Below are 21,949 nucleotides of genomic sequence, written 5' to 3' on the forward strand. Positions count from 1 at the left end.
AAAAACCTGCAGAACTTACATTGCGGATGCAAGTATCGCCTCAACTGTTTGGTTTCAGTGCTTGCTGGAAATGTATGAGCTCCGTCCATAATTATTGTAACCAATTATTAATTGTATTCGTTGATTATAAATCTTCATAGACATTCATATTTACCGGCTGAGCACATTTCTATTTGTGGACACGTGTATAATTCAAGAAATTTAAAAATGGAAAACCGAACAGCTGAAAAACTTAATGAGGACATGCTTCCTAAAATTATGTGGGTGTTGGTGTTTACAGGAATCGAGATAATTGTGGGCTTGATTGGAAATGTACTCGTTATTTTAGTGTTTGCCTTTCGCTATCACAAATGCAGCTTCAGATATTTTGTGATGTGTTTAGCGTTTTATGACCTTTTGAGTGTGTTAACAACGCTGCCGGGAGAAATGATCACTCAGATATATTAATACGTCTATCCGCCGATAAAAACATTTTGCAAGTTAAAGTCATTCTGTAACATTTTCACAGTGGGTGGAGAAGCATTCTGTCTTCTGATTATTGCCGTCGACAGGTATAGAAAACTGTGCAGGCCGCATGGCTGGCAAATACATGCACGCCATGCTCTGATTGCATGCTTAGGTACTATTCTGATATCTGGACTCATATCTATCCCAATTCCAATTATTTGGGGTATACACACCTTTCAAGATAATGAATTAAACGTATCGATTACCGTCTGTGAAAAGGACGAAGATTATGTTGACAGCGGCGTTCACAAACGGTATGCTTTAACAATTGGAGCTATATTGGTTGTTGTCCTCATCGCTACTGTCGGGTTATATGTACCGATAACTAGTGTACTTGTACGTGTACTGCAACAAAGACTACCCAAGGATCAAAGGCTCTCGAAAAACGACACAACGTCACCTGAAGCAAAACATTCTTCTGCATATGTATCGCATGAAAACCTTCATAAAATTGACCACAGAATCACGAGCTCAGTAACCATGGTTGAAATATGTCCTCTCCCAGACGACAGCTCCGTATTTCATGCAACGGACACCGATATCTGTGAGAATGTGTTATCTCAGAGCATCAGAAGCACTCAAGAATCGTTCGAAGACACCATTGATACAGATGGCAAAACCACTGCCGAGAGTCGGGAAACAAAAGAAACAAAACAAAAACGGAATACTCAAGAGATGAAACAAACTAAACGTCTGCAAGCAACAAAAGGTCCTATTGTACTAAGTATTATTTTCACAGTCACAGTGGTACTGTATTTGGCGTTATTAGCCGTACTAGGTCAAAATCAACGGTTTCTTCGTGATATGTCCGACGACGCCAGATCGGCCTTTTTCTTCGGGCTCCGATTAGTGTTCATAAACCATGTCATCAACCCGTTGGTTTATTTCGTACTAGACAGAGAATTCAAACAGATTGTTAAACGGATTTCTGCCAGATGTTTTGAGAACATAATGGCAATCCTACCAAATGTAAAAGGATCCAAGTGAATAATGTGTTATTATTTTTAAATATTACGTACATTTACCATAGAAAATACTTTCTTGCACTTCACAAGACCAAAATTAGTAGTTGTTTTAATTAGCATGCATAAACACATTTGAGAAAAGTACAGTTTCAATATTCAGCCGACATATGTTTATTTGACCTATTATTTAAAGGGGCCTTTTCACGTTTGGGAAAATTGACAAAATTGAAAAAAGTTGTTTCAGATTCGCAAATTTTCGTTTTAGTTATGATATTTGTGACAAAAAAGTAATACTGAACATTTACCAAGCTCTAAAATAGCCATTATATGCATCTTTTGACGATTTCAAAACCTGAAAATTATAAAGTGTTGCAACGCGAAACGAATTAATAATTTGGAGAGTTCTGTTGTTGTCGTTATATTTTGTGAAACTACGAGGATTGCTTATATGAAGTATAAAATACATCTAATGTTGTATCAAGAAGGATGGCCGAGTGGTCTAAGTCGTTTTTACTTCAGGACTCCAGGGGTCAGTGGTTCGGGTCCTGCTGAGGTTACCCTTTTTTTTCTTTTTTTTAATTTGAATTCTTGAATTTTTACTGGTGCTTTATGAATCCAATGTTTACATTTATCAATATAAAGCATTTAATGACAAACTTCAAAGCATGCCAATATATGTGAAAAGGCCCCTTTAAATAACAAAACAATGAAAATGAAAGTGTGAGTGTCAATCGATTCAAATGATCAATCGTCTGATCGCTTATTTAGGTAAAAACTTAAATGTTCAGTTTTAATGTTTGAGTGCTTAAAACAAAGCAAGTTACACAATTTCACAATGTGAGCGTACGCATGATTTCTGATATGAAAAGCACATAATTATCTGTATAGTATACACAGACATGGTTGATCACAGTTATAAATATTTTGAAGTGTAATTGTCATTGAATATTAACGTTTATATATTAATTATTATTGTTGTTGAGTAATTGGATACTTAACTTAAAATGCTGCAATGTTAACTTCCTGTTATACAATCTTTTTATATACTTGCTAAGTTGGTATGAATATTTTCGACATATTAAGAAGTAATTTGAAGTTTCAATTATTATTTGATGACAATTATTAGTTTAGATTAGTTTAAACCTAATAAAAACCTAATAAATTAGCTCGATTGCATCGAAAGCCTCATGCTTATTGAAACGCTCTTGCGTCGGTTACCCTGGCCTAGAACCAGTGGGGTTCGAACCAGTGACCTCTCGGTCGATAGGCGAACACTATAGCCATGTCACCACGGCGACTGTTATTTTCTTTTAGGCTAATGTGTTTGGCTAAAACTCGTCGTTTAAATAATGGCGTATGACAATATGAAAGTACTTTTACTTTAATAAGTCATGTTTAATTACCAACATATTGTTTCTTATCATTATCATGACACTTCGGCGAGGGCTTTAGCATTTAACTTCCATTTGTTCTATTGTTTAATAATTATTTTTAATGTTCTCAAATCTTATTTTTATTGCTATCATATATTTCACATTCGTTATCGTCTCAAGATGACGAACACTCGAATAAAAAGACACTGACGATTTAAATTGTACTATTATGTTTGTTATTAATAGTATTTTGCCGCATTGTATCATACTGTTAATGTTTGAAACTACTAGACAATCATTTTGTATTTCTAACACTTTGTTTTGTAGACATAATATTACAAAAATTAAATTGCATTATTATATTAAAAGACTGACTTATTTCTGTGTATATAATCTGTGACTTTAAACAGGTGCTGACGTTGAAAGTCGTTTTATATTTTATTTTTTCGTGTTTCCAATTGCATATCATGAAATATAGAATGTCTGCGGCTGTATTTAAATACCCGAATCCTGTTTTGTTGAATGTAAATCATTGCAAACTAGATTATACGTCTTTTCCAGTTGGATAAACTGTAGTTGTTTACTCATTTGAACGATAAATGATGTCATACTGATGCTGCTTAAAACGTTAACCCTTTGCATGCTGGGAAATTTGTCGTCTGCTAAAATGTCGTCTGCTGAATTTCTAAAATTAGCATTTTCTTCGATTTGTTTCAAAGAATATTATCAGAATAGCAAACAGTTTGGATCCTGATGAGACGCCACGTTCTGTGGCGTCTCATCTGGAGCCAAACTGTTTGCAAAGGACTTCAAAATTCGGTTCCCGCACTGAAAGGGTTAAACAGATATGGCGAACTGTGTCCATCATTTATCACAAATAATATTAACCTCATAACAGTGTCACTCATCTGAAGAGCCAATCAAAGAAAATAACAGAGAGTACATATCAAAAAGAATGAACTAATTACTCAAGCATTTAATGTTAACAAGAGTAACATACTTACCGATGTATATATTATTTTGTACCAAATACGATTTCTCAGAGAGCATTTATGTTCTCATAGAGGCTGTGTGATGATAAGGCTTAAATTACTGTTTAAGAAATATCACAAATATAAGTCATAACATCTTTACATGTTAAATCCATCTTCTGAATGGATTTGCACTATGGTATCACTATTTCATTGACATAATTAAAAAACAAAACAAAACATAATACTATTTAAAAAGTGTAAACTTATACCATTATTCTTTCATGCGTCTGAAAAAATTATAAAATGTCTACGAGAAAAGCCTCTTAAGCGTGAGTTTTATGATATAAACTCATTTTAATTAAAATAAAAAATGCCGTTGTTGGAAAATAATGAGTAATAGTATTATCATTTGACTTCTTGTCTTTCATTTGCAAGTCCGATACGGCGCGAACACGCCAAAAGTCTGAAAACTAAGCAAGACGGTACAAACTCGGAAACTATGCAAAAATCGCGGCAAATATAAGACTCTACCAATAACAATTAAACATAAGCTCAGTCTCCATGACATTTGCCCAATCCAATTTCAAAATTAGCTGAGCACATATCGGTTAACATTCTTGGACTGCATTTTGAAAACGCTCCATTATTATAACCAAAGGTAAAAGCTTGGAACGTATGTCGATTTCATACGGAAAACTTTACAAGGATAAGTCGGTTTACAAGTTGTTCCAATGTAATTTCCGAAGTCAAGTTTGGTTTATTGGTTTAAAAACAATTTACTAAATTGTTATTAAACTGGATTATATAGTCTTCTTTTTAAATAAGATTACACAAGCGTTAAAATATTTGTATTTTAGTTCTCCTAAGCAAAATGTGCGCATGGTGTCCTTTTTGATTTCCTTTTGTACGTAGTGCGTCGTACGTCGTGCGACGTCAACGTTTGCATTGGCAACACACTAGAGGCAACATTTCTAGTCCAATCTACATGAAACCTGGTCACAAAATGTGTCCAAATAATGTCTTGGACGAGTTTGAAACTGGTTCCGGTTGGTTGAAAAACATGGCCGACAGGGGCGGGACCTTTTTCTTGTATGGCTTAATGGGGCATTTTCACAGTTTTTTGCATGTTTTGAAGTTTGTCATTAAATGCTTTATATTGATAATTGTAAACATTGGAAATAAAAAGCTCCAGTGAAAAATCGAGCATAAAATTTACAAAAGATAAAAAAAGTAACCCATAACTGGTTCGAAGGACTGACCCCTTCAGTCCTGGAGTAAAAGTATAAACCAAACAGACCACTCGACCATCCATGCTCACGCACTGTAGGAAGTATTTTATACTTTATATAAGCAATCCGCGTAGTTTTACAAAATATAACGACAACAACAGAACTCTCCAAATTATACAATCGTTTCGCGTTGCAACGCTTTATAATTTTCAGGTTTTTAAATCGTCAAAAGATGCATATATTGGCTATTTAAGAGCTTGGTAAATGTTTAGTATTAACGTTTCTTCACAAATATCATAACTTAAACGAAAATTTGCGAATCTGAAACAACTTTTTTAAATGTTGTCAATTTACCAAAGCGTGAAAAGGCCCCTTTAAGTAAAACCTTGTTAACACACTAGAGGCCACATTTATTGTTCGATCTTCATGAAACTTACTCATAAGATTTGTTCCAATGATATCTTTGTGTTTGATAATGTTTCCGGTTGGTTGAAAAACATGGCCACCAGGGGACGGATTATTTTTCCTTTAATGTCAAACCTTGTTAACCCTCAAAAAGTCACATTTATAGTTCAATATTCAAGAATCTTGGTCAGAACATTTCCTCTAAACGATGTTTTAGTAAAACGCGTGTATTTTTCTTTCTTGTTTCACCGTAAACAAACTAGAAAATCAAGGTTTAGATGTTTCTCCTTCAAAAAAAAAACATGTTCATCTCGGTAGACAATTGTGTTTCTCGCGTTTCATGGTAAAAATCTTAGACTCGATGTTATGCGGTTTCATTTTAGATAACAAGCTAAAGACGTTTCTCTTTTTAACCAATCGGTCTAACTAAATGCTTTTCGATGACTGTAAAGTATGAAAGCTTAACAATTTGTATGAATACATACAAATCTAATTTTCTAACTTTTTAGACGTTTATGTTGGTAAATAATACGATTAAATAACCAATTTTGATGCTAACAACCGTATCCTTAAACGACTCGCAAAAAAATCAAGTCCTTCAGCTGGTCTTGACATAAATGGGACCCCGTAAAAAAAGAATTAAACGAAGAATATCGACACCGGAATGTGTTGACGTGATTGATATTCACTGTTTGCTTTTTAAGTTTGTGCTTATCTGCATTCTTGCTTTGCTATTATTGTCATTAAGTTTTAGCGATCTGAAATATGGTTCTCACATAAACGGTCTTGCATACTTAATAATGTATATCCACACAACATAGTTTTAATGTGGTATAGAACTGGAATGTGGAGTCCTGTTTTCCGGGGCATACTTAAACAATTATCAACTTAAAATGTCAAAGTCTATCAGATCTTAAGTAAACGCGGTCATTAATATTGCCTTCCATAGTTAAGACTTATTGTTCGTAATTACTCTTAATGTATATAACTATAAGAGGCATATTTAACCCATTTATGTCAAGCGTCTAGAAAAAAGGCCTTGGCAAACAGCGTAGACCCAGATAAGACGCCGCATGATGCGGCGTCTCATCAGGGTCTGGGCTGTTTTCATAAAGGAATTTCTGTAAGAAATTATCTAAATATAGAAATTAATATACTAGACATCCCTAATTTTGGAAATAAATTGATCCAATTTAGAAGGATGGGAGAGTCCACTAGGCATAAATGGGTTAAAAAGGATATGAAACCAAACTAGTATTGCTTAATAACACAGGTGTAAGCCGCTTGAGGGGGATATAGTTTTTCAGGCAACACATGTTAATGCGTTCACCGTCAACACTACAAAGGGCGAGTTTTCAATGTACTGCAGGTGTATTTTTATGTTGACAACAGATGTGCAAAAGTTGACAGAATATTATCGTGGACACTTATCCTCTCAATACGCGTTTGTTTGTCTTTACAAGACATCTCTCAAGATTCTCGCTGCGTTGTTCATCAAGCCTTAGTATCCAGGGGACCGTTTCAATAAACATCGTAGTACACATTTACGATACGATAATTTTTTTGAAGATACATAATTGCTAAAGTCCATATAATTTTTTTCAGTACTTAATCAATTACATTAGCATCTCAAGCGCCGTATATATTTGACGAGCATTGCGAGTTAGTTCGTCTACTTATTAAGATTACAAAATTCTTTCGGAAGTTTAAATTGCCATACGATTGTTTATGAAACGGCACCCTAGTCGGTGCGAGAATATCTGCAACGCAGTTTTTGTTGTAAATGAATCTGCAAAAAGACGTGACATTGTATCCTGCATATTCGAGATGTACTTTAGGTTAGACAAAGACATGGGTTACAGAGCAGGCTTCGTCAACCTTGCCTGCGTATCACACGATTCATCGGGCCGATGATTAGAACAAATTTGGATTTCAAGAAATATTTCAAGTGCTTTATGTTGGTAACTTGAAAGGAAAAGGATACACAAATGCTTTGCAGTTGTATTATGACGAAACCGCATAATGATGTTTTTGTACATGTATAATAAATTAATGCCATCGATTGCAGAGATGAAAATGCAGTCTCGTTGTTTCTACATTTAGTTTACACAGAAGTGATAGTAATTATAACATAACGTAGCTATATACTTTGTAAGAAAATGTAATATAAGTAAAAACAACAGTAATTTCGCACAATCAATTGAAAATGAAAAAGTGCCAATATGTCATCTGGTTTACATACATGTTTAGAACATTTCCGTAAATACTATTTCCGAGCCGCTTCTCCAGTGATTGCTTTACAACTCATGTCGCATATGCACATAGTTGCATTAATGTGAACGACGACGTTTATGATATGCTTTTTAAATTTTCATATTGCACCGCGAGTATGTTAGAAAAGGCACACTAAAGCAACGTATAAAAGCGTCAAAATTAATAAGATTGGTTATTTATAAAGCACCGAAAGTTCTTTAGAATAATTAACGAATCAAGAAATTGCAAGTTTTTTTAGAACTTTTCCCAGTCTACTCGATACTTTTCTCACAAAATTGACCCAATATTAAGTAAAAAAGGCCTGACATGTACCAAACCGTGAATTGGTAAAAAACCAAGTGGTTGCATAATCCAATCGATACAACATTGAACCGTTGGGCGAACAAACGACATGAAGGCGGTTAAATTTATGGCAACTTGGTGAGTAATATCGCGTTTAAACAGCTGGAATGTGTGGGCTATGTATTCTGACGTCATTGGCGGACACGTGTCATTAACTTAGGGCCAGCTCTCAACCTCTTCGTATTTGTTTAATTAATCGTTAATAGTGCAAACATATCAAACAAATAGGCCCTAAAGGCCCAGTTCGATTAAATGAGGCATGTAGAAAACATACATTGTGTAATAACTGTGTTTGTTTTGAGCTCTTCACTCTGTATGATACACATTTGATATTGTGTGAGACAAAATAACGTTTTCACTATAGGCATGTACAAAACAAAATCAATTAACCTCTATGATGGGGCCAACTTTAACCCTCGGGTTAATACTTAAACAAATTTAGTAGAAGACCAACACATTATCCTTTCGTATCATTGACGATTGTTTAGAGTTCATTACAACTTATACATGGCGTGTTTATTTTGACACCACTGTCATGATTAAAGAGTTGAACAACTTATTAGAGGAAAACCATGCATGTAACACACACAATATTTAATCTCTAGCCATCGCGGTTTCAGAGATGCTGAAGTCATTTACTTTATTAATCTATATTATTCAATTGACAACTGAGGCGTGACAAGTTTTGGTCAAAGGGACATAAATTCAACAAAAGTTCGTAGAGAACTTTTATAAGATGTGACATGCCAAATAACCAACCCCTGGGGCTTTCGGTTTCGGAAAAGATGAAGTTATCACCATATAAATATAAGTAAACCAAATAATCACTTGGGCGGCCAAATTTGGGTATCATTGTAACCAAATTGGTAAAGTGTCACTATACAGACAGACTCTGGTCCCTGGCCGTCTTTGCCTTATATGGCAATCCTAACCATATATGTAACAACACAAACATCTATAAATAAACGTTATGAATGATTGTAGTATGACCATATATGGAGAAATCGTAAACCGATAACGTTCGAGAAGAATCAATCGCAGAATAAAATCAAAGCGCTGAAGGCACTGAAGATGTTCTCTATTGCATAATTTAACACGCAATTCATTTTTCAAAACCAATCGCAAGTTTAAAATGAACACACGCCATTCAACTTTATAAAGTGTGTGCCATAGCGTACGGGTCGAGTTTTGTGTGCACTTTTATCATCCTTATTATTTCATAGAAATAACTTAGACAAAATAAAAACAACATGCTTTTTGGACGTTCTGAAAGCATAGAAAGTATGATGAAAATGGTAATGAGAACTTAATATAAAGAAAATTTGCAGTCACCATCATATTAAAGGAATATTTTTTTCTAATATCAAATAACTATCTTACCAAGAATATAAATTCATAATGAAAGTTCCGTGTACAAAACTATTGATTGTTGACACCATATACAAATTCAAAATATACAATAATCTTCGTATCTTGTATGTGGAGGAATAGAAGTATATAAACATTGCTGTTTATGCTTTACTTGTTACCCGAGCAGTTCACACGGTGTCAACAACGCTGATATAAACATAGGTATAGAGCACTAATGCGCTTTTAGGCATAGCTGTTTTACTCAGTTTTCATCTTAGTGACTTTAACTTAACGCTAACAGACACGCATGAATATATTTTCGAATATTTAATAAGCTGATTCGAGAAACAACCTCTGAAGTTTTGCTACATCACTGCGTATGTGCTCAATTCAAAGGATGTTCAGTGTAAGGAATTCCGAACTACTCTCTGTATGCTCAAACGACACAAATTGTGGCCCTGTTACAATTACGCGTTACAATCCATCTCGCAGAATTTCACTTTCGCCTCCAAGATGAGAAAACAATCATAAGCTAAATAGTATAGTGTCACGATAAGAGAAAATCGTTTAATTATCATACCACAATGTTTGCCGTACTTGGTCAGCACGTCTGGAAATCATTCCTTAATGAGTGGATAGGCTGCCATTATTAACAAGTTTGCTATTTTGAATTCAATTTTGTATCAAAAAGCATTGTTCTTAAATGTGGCATTTTCAGTTCGCAATGAGATTTGTAATGACCCTCGTCATGCGAAAATGGGTCTTATTCCATATGCGCCCATCATATAAATAGCCAACTCAGCTATCTCTCTTTCTGGTAAGGAGAAACATAACATATTGAGTGATTTTATAGCGAACAGCATCGCCTATGGCCTGACTGCGCAAAGCACATGTTGGGTTTAACAAACGCTTTCCGAAACGCATAAGACCCATTTTCGCATGACGGCGCTATTGACGTGTGATTTAAATGTGTCGAAAGAAAACTGCGTTTAAATCAAATATCAACATACGATATATTTCGATAAAGAAGAAAGATGCTCATAACAAGCATATGAGGACACATATGAAGTGCTCTCCCGTAGTATATTTTTTTATCTACTCACACTTATGTGTGGTTTGACAATGTTAACACACATTTCATGCGGTGAATATGCAACTTACAAGTGAAAAACACAACACAATAGTTTAACTTTTGTTTAATTGTATTTATTTATTTAGAAAAGTAAATTGCAAACTTTATTTCAAAGTCAGCGTATACGCCGATTACATTTTTAAAAGATATTTATTGTTATAAATATATTTAATATAATATATTTAGTTGTTTTCGGTTTTAGCGATTATAAAGCATTTTCGAGGTTGCCTATAGTATGCCTGTAGCAATTGATGAACTCATATCCAACTGTCTATGTAATGCGAATTGTGAATATAAACAAGCATAACCTTCTACTAACGTTCTACTATTGCGTTGCTAGCACCCGTAAATACAAAAGATCGCCGCTATCTGTTGAAAACCAAAGAACGTTTTCCAGAAATATCCGCTGTAGTAGCATGAACGAGGTAACGAAACAGGTCTTCGTATTATTATTATAAATTGTTTGTAATATTCGGGTTTATCGATTATGAAACATTTTTTTGTTTTTTCCTATCGTATCGCTGAAGTTATTGTTGAACTTAAGTTCAACGTTTTATAAATTGAGAATATAAATAAGCGATAGCTTTTTACCCGAATCTATTAATAGCCTCAATTTACAAATGACATGTACTACGTCATTGAGGTGTATGTGAGAGCGTAACCTATTGCGTTGTTATCGCCCGTGGACTTTCCTTTGTTTATCGACAGGCGCATCTATTAATAGCCTCATATTATGAATGGACTGAGCAAAAATACTACGTCATGAAGACGCTGCAGACAGTGGACTATTTTATTCATTCATAAACAATCTCCTCCGCGACACGTACAATACGATCATTGTTTATTGATTCTTCTCTATAAAAGCACCGTTCGAAACTATTGCATTTAACATGATATTAATATCATGTTTCCATTTGTGAATGAATATAATTGGTGAACTCAAACCTCTTGCATACATTATACAACTCTTTCTCGCGCGGATACGCGGGTATTGTACTCCTAGTTGCTAAGGCTATCGACCTGACTTTTAGACTAACCCCCTTAGACGGTCGCTATGCGACCATCTAAAAAACTATCGCTGAAATAATCTCCCCTTCTGATTTCCCACGTGCTTTCAAACCGTTGAGATACGAAATCGTATACGTTTGTGACATTATTTTGAGATCAATAAGTCATTTCGGCGGTAAATATATTTCTGTTTTGTTTTTGAACTTGCAATAGCTATTGTTTTATTGTGATTTGGTGTATTTCGACGGTGTGAAGTGTATTATTAAAAGTGGCATTCGATTTCGCGACCTAGTAACCAAGTGTGCGTGAACGAAGGATTTTTGTTTACTTTTCACTTCAAGTTCAACTGTGTGTTTTTTTACCCCTTTCGTGATCTGTTAAAAACACGTGCTTTGCACATTTGGAAACTTAAAGTGCAATAATTGACGCTTTAACGTGTTCAAAGTGATATTTGCATTGAACATTGACCAGTGGCAGTGTATTGCAATTTTAACACTTATTGATTATTGAAAACTAGTGGTTTTTCACTTGTTTGACCTTTATTTTTCTTGAAGTGTGATTGGCCAGTTTGGATTGTATTTTTTTTGTAGTTAGACACACTTACAGGGCTTAACACTAACTTTTTTTCAACTAGCCCATTCGGGCTAGTAAATGCAGAACCTTCTAGCCCTGAACAATTTTTCATGTGCCCCGCCCAAAGTATTATCAAAACCTTTACACGGACAAAAGCCCGCGAAGCGGGCGTTAACCGTTCATACATATGGAAATTTAGACCATAAAATTACATAAGAATACCATATAGGGATGCGTCTAAAAAAAATTTGCCACGCGACATATATTTTCGCGATGCTATTTATGACCTTGAACAAATAAAAAACACTTTGACATATACTAAATCACATGTAAATACATACTTCAGGAAAAATTATATCAATGACATCATATTTGTGTAGCGAATTGCACTAAATATTCTCGTATTATTTGTTTTTCTTCGCAACCGTCCATAATTAAGTCATTACTCAATTATCTCCCCTGAATACTCATCTTCAGCCGAAGACTGGTTCACTACATATAGTGACAGTCTTTACCTAACACAATTTAGGTGAACATAACCCGTCTTTAATATATTGCCCAATCTCAGATTTCTGTCGACTTTATTTGCTTTGATCTTTTCGATATCTTAGTGTTATTATTATCCTGACAAATCACAAACGCTTGTTAAAAAATATTTGTTTTAAACATTAAAGTTGATATCTCTATTCTTCCAGTATTCTCGCGGTATTTCAATAACGACACCCTACTGTTTATTTGTAAGAATTTGTGACGCATTTTCCATTCGCTCTCAGAAAGAAGTTTTACGTGTGGTCATGAGCAACATTCTGGTTAGTTGTCGTTGTTATCCACCAGAAACATATTTATTCACAAAATTTAAAGATATTCCGATCTAACTTTTTAGTCTTTTAGCTTTAATGTTTAAAGTATTTACACCTCGTCTGCTCGCAGTTTACCGATATTCCGAAAGGTTACATGTCACTATGATTAGTTTAGGCCTAAAACCACAAAATCCGATACCGTTGGATTTTCGTACCACAATCTTACGTAAACAATCTTCCAGATTCGAAATCAACAAAAAATAAGACATTTATAAATGGTCTGCATTATTGATCAAATTTTAAGATATTTGTTGGTTTTCCGTTTTTAGAAGCTGTTCTGCGAAGGCAAGATCTGGGCATCATACAAGCCATTCTATCCAGCAAAACTGACAGTTTTGGTTTACAGAAATCAACAAAGGAGGGATTCCTGAACTATCAAAATTTCCAAGCTATACACAGTTATTATCTGTGGTGATCTTTATTGGTTCTGTTGGTTTACTTGGATGGAACATGTGTGAACTTTTATAGAACTTTGAAAAGTCTATATATGTCTATCTATAAACAAAAATCAGCTATGGTATAATAAGATCAGATGTGCAAACAATCTCAAGTGGTTGTTAAATTAACAATTTGAAGGCAATTATGCTGAAAAAATATGAAAGTTCCCATGCAAATTTTGTCTGTATATCGACAAGTGTCTGCCAATAAATGTCAAACTAGTAATACAAAACTTACCACAAGTATGTAAAAGCACTAAGTACCTGTGATCAATTTCAGTAAGATAGTGTAATTCTGAACAGTAGCAAATAGCTTGTTTAGTAAATGCATAATGCAATTAATATGATTTCCGTTCTATTGTGTTATTAATAAATTGGTTGTTACTTGTTAATCCATGATAAATGTTTTATGGCTAGTACAAAGCCAGCAATGTTAATTTTATAAAAGGTAATACAATATCCCCACTTTGTAATTTCATATACTAGTACGTACATATTCTTGTACTGTAGGTTGATGACAGTGTTTTAGTATTAATTATTTTGTAACTATTATTTTATGTGCAAATAAATGATGTGAAGTGTTTTGTATCTCAACACAATACTACATACCAATTTATATATGTACTGTGTTATATGTTATTTGAATGTTTAAATAAAAAAATATGGATGATATAACATGATGCATTCTAATATTTGCATTCAAATTGTAACTATAGAGCTAAGTGTATGCAGTTTAGACTGTGATTTTAGAATTGCTACAAAATGGCTAGTTTTTTAGTGGCGACAAAATTTAAACTTTTCAACAATAGTTTGCGAAAGAAAATTAGAAACCTGCAAGATACCTGTATTTATTAAATATTTTAATTGCGAAACAAGTATGTCGTTATGCTATTACACATAATTATAAATTGATAATAAATAAGAAGACAATAAGTGGTGTTAACGTTTCCCAACAGTAGAAATCATTCTTCTGATGAAGTCAGCGATATACAGACCAAAGCTCCAGGTATGGCTTTCAATACGTAGTGTGTGTTATTTGACAGTCTAAAACTTATTGGATTAAAAAAATCCTGTCAAATTTGTCAATCAAAATTGATTTGACACATCACATGATTTTGATTATGTTAAATCAGTGTACTGTATGCTAAATGCAACTGCTTTAGCAAGCTGTCAAGTTGAATTGAGACATTTGATGAAACAAACTGTTTCCTGGGTAGGACCAGTACTTAGTGTCTATATGACGTACCATGACGTCGAAAGTCTACAAGACCTACTAGGTGGAACGAGAAATGTACTTCGACGTACAATTTTCACCGACCCTTGAGTGTGAGCCAATCAGAAGACACCTTACATCTGTTGCTTTTAGAGATATTTGACATTGAACAATATAATTATTATTATTTATACCGAATTATGCGACTATCGACCGCTTACTCATAGATATTGTGCGTATTTATTAAACATTATTATTATTATAATTTATACCAAATAATGCGACTTACGACCGCTAACTCAAAGATATTGTGCGTATTTATTGACCTGGCGTGGCGGAATTAACCTCTGACTTATGCAAGTTATGGTTATCAAAAAATACGACCACCTAATGTCGGGGATTTTCTGAATTGTCGGCCTCTTTTTGATTGCAATCAGGGGGTTCCAAATCTATTTCGAGTTACGATCTGTTTGTAGTCTCCGACTTCACTCTGGGATTTGATTGTCATCTGACCTTCTGGGACATTGGCTAGCCCGGACCTAGGTACAAGCAGTGAATGTCGTTCGGACGTGCCTTAGTGTTAAGCCTTTACTTTAGACAAGTTTAGTACTCCTTACTAGTGTTGTTTCAATAGTGGTGTTAAGGTAGTATTTGGATTGTTAAGACTTGTCGTTTTATAATTAGTAGATTTATTACGCAGGCTCTTTTGAACAGGATGCAGCGTTGTGTCGGGAAGCGTTTTCCTTTTATTTTTTCAGGTGCCCAAGACAGGAAAAAAGCGAACCTTAATGCTGGGGACTCCAATGTTCATCGGATTAAGGATATTCTTTCTGACTATATAGCTGCCAAATGCCTGCCTATCTCTGGTGAGAATATGTAATGGAAATGGTATAGAACAGTTATTACAGTTACACATTTGTTTCGATAAATGATATAATTATTTCATTTCTTGATACCTAATCAGTTAATATTTCACGTCCTAAGCTTCTTATGATTATAATATTTGTCATCAATGTAAAGTTATACTTATTATGTTGATGTGCAATAATTGCGTTTTCGAACTAATTTGCATGGTTATATATTTAACGCGTGGGCTATTTGTACAGATTTTAGACAATTGTATTTGCAAACTTTTCATTTTAATCCTGAGGAAAGCATGCATTTTCCTTGTGTATTCATTCATTGTATATTTATGATTTATTTACTGAGACATTCTTTAAGAAAATATAATTGCTAACTCTGTTTTCAAAGGTGCCAAATTTTCTGGTGATTGTCGGGGTTTTCGCCATGCATTGTTAAGAGACCTGCGGGAGATGGATGTTCAACAGCTGTATTTTCATCTAGGCTCCAATGACATTCTTACGAATGAAGCGGTATTTTACCGGTACATAAAGTTTATAAAACAATAATTTTAAAACAGCTTATTTTAATTTAATGTAGTTGTTTCCCATAACTACATATATTTGCAATACTAACATTTTACATTCACCAACACTTCTTTAGCAATTCTTAGACTTGAAAATAAAGAAAATTCTTAAGTCTAAGAAAAAATTCTTAAGTCTTATTCACGGGCCCGTATTCACCAACAATTCTTTACTTGAGAATAAAGAATAAAGAAAATTCTTTATTCTTTACTTTTCTAAGAACGTTCTTAGTTCGATTCTTTATCGGTATTCACCAACGCTATTTTTAGCGTTCTTTACTAAGAATTATTTGTTATTGATGTAAGCGACCTTGGTACCCGGCATTTTCGTTAACGCATATAAAACTCGGAACCGTTTACGTGTCTTCTGTCACAACATACAAGATGGCGGACAAGAACGCTAACGTTGCTACTAGTAGAAATCGTTGGTCCGAACAGAAGGAAACTGTAATAGCCCAGGAAATAATTAAAAACTATGATGTCCTGTTCGGCCCAATGACCGGTTGTGGCGCACTCAAAATTGGAGAGGTTCGAAGGAGAGGCTTGGAAGCCGTGGCAAATGTTCTAAACTGGTTTGTACTTTTGGTGTTATCAATTTTCCAAATTTTGGAAATTCTAGCAGAAGGAATATTTGTACAGTTAATTCATTATTTTGTTTTTTAATTATTGATTATAATAAAATTGTTAATTTGTGCAATGTTTAAAAACGAACAGAATGTTAAATAATATGTGACATAAATATAAAAAGCAGTAGATGATTTGAGCACAAAATATTTACCATAATATAAAGTTATAATGCTTCACTATGGTAAAAATATTGTGCTACCCGGTTTCAAATATTCCAAAATATTCAACTAAACCCATATTGTGTCATTTTTCATTAATGATGTATTTCTACTAATTCATTTGTTAATAATTCATCAACAAAATTGTTTGTGTCAAACACACATGAAATGAAGATTGCAATGTGGAAAAATGTTTTGAGGAATAAACAAATCATTTCTTAGACTCAATTTCTGATTTTAAAAAATGTACCTAATTGCATTCCATTTATTTCAGCCAATTTTCCACCTATAAGCGCGCAGGTTCAGAGGTGAAGAAAAAATATTACAACATGAAAGACAAAAGTAAGTGAAATTTAAGAGATGTACTCCTGTCTTATTTTTCTTGCTGCTTCTTATGTTATGAAGATAAAATGTTCCACATTTATTGTATTTCACATGAAAAGTGAAACATCATAGTTACTGTGTAAAAATTAGCTGAAATTTGTAATTGATTTTTTGTTATACATGTAGGTTCATGATTATATTTTAAGCCAATTATGTACATGTAATAATGTTGTTGAAAAATCAATAATTATATTATATATATTGAGGAATTTTATGAAATTTTCAACATTGTTATATTAATAACTATCTGGTACATTGCTATTATCATCGGTCCAGCATACTTAATGTACATACTGTGCAAATCAAGATACATGAAAATTGCTAAAAATAGCATTAAATCAAACATTGGTGTAACTTTTGCTCCTTTTTGCTCCTCATGTTTATTTTGGACTCTTAAATTACACAGTTTCTTCTCAATATAACTATAGCAAAGACAAAAAATGATGAGATGAGGAGGCCAGGCACTGGAGGAGGGCCCCGGGTGAAAGAGTTCACCATTCCGGAGGGGATTCTCCTTCAGCATTTTGGGGATTCCGCCTCTGTGGCAGGGGTCCCCAATGCAATTGACACTGATGGTTTGTACAGTTTATATAGAATATAATACCATTTGTCAATTTTTATTATTATAATATCATTTTTTTTGGCATTATGCTTTGGTATTCATTCTTCAATGAAGGTAATGTTCAACAAAGATACTATTAATTTATGACCAGAATGAAATACATATCATTTTTAAGTGCATTAGAAAAGTATGTTATTAAAGATTCATCATAACTCACCTTAGTCTGTTTGTTGGTATTGTTTTCAGTCATTGTAAAAAGTGATGTGTGATTGTTAATTATAAACTGTTAAATGTTTTAAAATTATATGTATGGCTTTATTTTCTTAGCTCCAGAGGGTGCTTCAATCAACATCATTGAACTGGGCAAGATGCCAATAGGTAAACAATTAATGTAGATTATGCTCTTCATCTTGGTTAATTACATGATGGTGAATGGAGACAGCTTTTGTATTAAACATAGCATGTTAATAAATTTCTATCAATTCATTACTCACTTTGTAATATTGTTAAAATGGGGTGCCAAAGCTATGTGTAATTGAGCAAAATATCTTTTATATGATAATATATACATTTTTTTAATATTGTTGTTAAATACTAGATCATTTTGCTTCGTTTATTACACAGATGGTAGCACTTGCATGACGTTCAAGATAGATGAAAGAGGTAAGTGACAGGGGCCTTATTTTTATGTTAAATTTTTGGTGAATGAAAAATAAATATGAAAAACTTATTAAAGTATGAACGTTGCGTAAGTAAATTCATGACAAATAGGTAAATTGGTTGAAAAAGTCCATTTTAAATTAAACAAATGACACCAAGAATTTTAGCCTTTGAGTTAACTTAGTTTTATGATAAACTTTGTTAATAATACATGAAGGGGTGCATTTCTTTTATTTTCATTATGTTCATTAAAAACAAAAATTGTTTTATATTTGAAGGACTAGGAGCTCAGAAGACGTCAAGTGTATTCCAACGTGCAGTGGAAGATGAAGCTGGGCCATGCTCATCAGGGACCAGTGAGTATTATAAGAACATTATTTCACCAAATGCATACATATTCAATTCATCCCTATCATATGAAGCATTTAATATCTCTGTGTTTTTTCCAAAAATAAAAAAATGAAACATTGAAATATAACTTTCCAATTGAATGCAACATCATTTATGTTATCCATGTAATTGTGTGGGGTCACAAGCTAGTTAGGTCAATTCCACACCAATGTGCAGGTATGAAAGTGAGGTTTAATTTTTGCCAAATCTATAAGTCCATTTCAATGCACTTTCAGGATTCCTATGATTGAATAATTGTTTTACAGAGACCAATACCAAATCAATGAAAATGGCCAACAAAAACCAGAGTAAAAGAGGTAAACAATTATTTATTATTCACATGTACATTTATATGTATTATAATATTCCATTTTTGCAAATCTTTCAATGCTAGCAACATATAGATAATTAACCTGTATATTATTCATGGAACTGAATCATGGAACACACACAAAAATGACAAATATTTATAAATGAGACATGGAACTGAAGCATGGAACACAACATACATATAAACTAGATTAACAACAATAACTAAACTTGTGTAAGTCAATGTTCAAGAAGCACTGCTTTTGATGCAGGTAATGAAATATGTAAATGTTATTATGTCAATATGACAAATGTGAACAAGCAATTACTTAATTTTAATTTAAACCTATTTATTTCAGCTCGATTGCATCGAAAGCCTAAGGCTTATATAAACACTCTCGAGTCTGTTTCCTGGGACTAGAACCAGTACTTGGTGTCTATGGGGGAGATCTAAAGAAAGCTCCCACAGTTGGGATCTAACCCGTGACCTCCCGGTCGCTAGGCGGACACCATATCCATTACACCACGGCAACCTATAAAGCAATTAATTGATGTGCCATTTCTTCAAATGGTTTTCACTATACGTTTTATGAGATATGCATGAAATGGACATAATTAAGAAGGTTAAATCGATTTAGCAAATTTAACTTTTTTTGTATTCCATGATTTATGGTATTTTTTGCATTGATAACAAAAAACCTTATAAATTTTAATACAATGTTGTTATTTGTTTCAGCTAGGGCAAGTTTCAACAAATTGGCTGAGGACAACCTAATAGCAGAAAAGAAGAACATCCATCTGCAACAAGTAAATCTAAGATTGAAGAATCAATTGATACTGGCACAACTGAAAGTTGCTAGATTAACGGCACAAAAAATTGAAGAAGAAATTAAAATGTTAAAAGCAAGCAATGAATGTTAACCCTTTACCACTTAGTTACGCATTTTCACACATTTGTAGTCCCTTAAAAAGTTATATTTAATTTAAGACCTTTATTACTAGATTCAAGTTGTTAAGGCTTCATATCCAAACCTTAGAAACTGATGAGCAGCAAACAGCATAAAACCTGAACAGCCTGCGAGTTACTTGCAGGCTGTTCTGGTTTAATGCTTTTTGCCCATAGCCATTTTCATTTTGCTTCTAAGTGGGAAAGGGTTAAATCTACAATCTCAAATGATGCCATCCAAATTGTTATTATTGATATTTTTACACAAAGTTTTGAAGTTATTTTTGAGTAGATGGATGTTCTTCTTTTCATTATTTAACCCATTTATGCCTAGCGTCTAGAAAAAAGGCCTTGGCAAACAGCGTAGACTCAGATGGGACGCCACATCATGTGGCGTCTCATCTGGGTCTACGCTGTTTTCTTAATAGATTTTTTGTAAGAAATATTATAAATATAGAAATATATAGGCTCATATTCACAAACAGTTCTATAACTATTTGCAGTAACAATAAATTGCTGTGGATATTTGTTAGTAAAACTATCTTGTTTGTACTGTAATTGCATTTTCTGTTAGTGATTATCTAGTACTACATATTTCACAGATTTTCTGGATGTTTTATTCATAATAAATTTCAGAATATCACAACTTAATTAAAGTTTTGTTATGATTTATCTCACAGACCGCTAGATTTTTAACTAAGACATAGATAAGCATGCTTGTTTGCCGTAATTCTTGTAAGCTAATTATTTTATGGTAGACGTACCAAAGGATACTTTCATGAATATAAAAATACACATGCAAATTAATTTTTGTGTGTTGAAAAGTCTTTTTGCTTAGCTCAAGGCAATATTGATAACAACAAGTGAGTGTCTGTAATATTATTACACTGATGTGTGTAATAATTTTAATAGTTTCAGACAAAAAACCCTGGGTAGAACCAGTACTCATTATGAAAGCATATTAATTGAATATAACAATAAATCAAGTAATTTTCCTGGGTATGGTTATTATAACCAGTAGTACCAGTACTTACAAAGTATACATATTAATTTAACAACATATTTACAACATAATAAAGTCATGTTCCTGGGTAGAACCAGTACTTGACATAGAAATACATGAATTCAATGAGAACATAATCAAGTTTCCTGGGTAGGGTTAGTAGAACCGTATTTAGAAAGTATACATATTAATTTTACAACATAATAAAGTCACGTTCTTGGGTAGAATTAGAACTTGACACAGGAAAACATGTTACAGTTTAGAATTAGGCAATAAGAGGTTTCAATGTTGGAAATTGCCGTTCTTAAACAGACAAAGTCATAGCACAACAATTGAAAAGCTTAAATGAAAATTACCGAAAGAAAAGTACATTTACACACATTTCAACAGTGTTGGAAAAACATTGTTCATAAAATATTATAAACAAGCATAACAAGTTTGTAATAATGTGCATTACAATTTTGACATGAAAACCGCTCCATAGTAAAGACATACATGTTATTTTTAAAGTTAAATGTTATTCATCCTGTCTCATAACCAAAATTATTACATCATGTTGAACGAGAAAGTGTTTGTGTTAAACATAAAATGTTGATAAATAGTTGACTAGAACATTACATCAAGATAAGAAGTGCAGTGAAATGAAAGGGAGCTTACCCCTGAGTAAAAATTACAGAAACTGTAAGATGAACTACAGAGTTACCTCTCTTTCAAATAACAAAGTCTCCACTAAAATCTGGAAATCAGTGGAAACAACTTTGTACAATCTTAAAAGTTATGAGACTAATTCACACATAGTACAATACATTTAAAGACTATTAAAAGTTAAACGCATCACACTTTTT

General features: G+C 33.3%; 1 protein-coding gene across 1 annotated transcript; it reads left to right on the forward strand.

Moving 5' to 3' along the window:
* Nucleotides 1–987: 987 nt before the first annotated feature.
* On the forward strand, nt 988–20,181 carry LOC127840418 (uncharacterized). The gene is made up of 10 exons (XM_052368833.1): nt 988–1,216; nt 15,401–15,508; nt 15,894–16,026; nt 17,125–17,192; nt 17,663–17,809; nt 18,124–18,174; nt 18,421–18,459; nt 18,735–18,812; nt 19,113–19,163; nt 19,892–20,181. The coding sequence occupies exons 1-10, from the start codon at nt 988–990 to the stop codon at nt 20,074–20,076; spliced, it is 1,089 nt and encodes a 362-aa protein (XP_052224793.1). The 3' UTR covers nt 20,077–20,181.
* The last annotated feature ends 1,768 nt before the right edge of the window (nt 20,182–21,949 follow it).

The sequence above is a fragment of the Dreissena polymorpha genome, chromosome 8 (genome assembly GCF_020536995.1).
Source record: "Dreissena polymorpha isolate Duluth1 chromosome 8, UMN_Dpol_1.0, whole genome shotgun sequence".
NCBI classification, from domain to species: Eukaryota; Metazoa; Mollusca; class Bivalvia; order Myida; family Dreissenidae; genus Dreissena; species Dreissena polymorpha.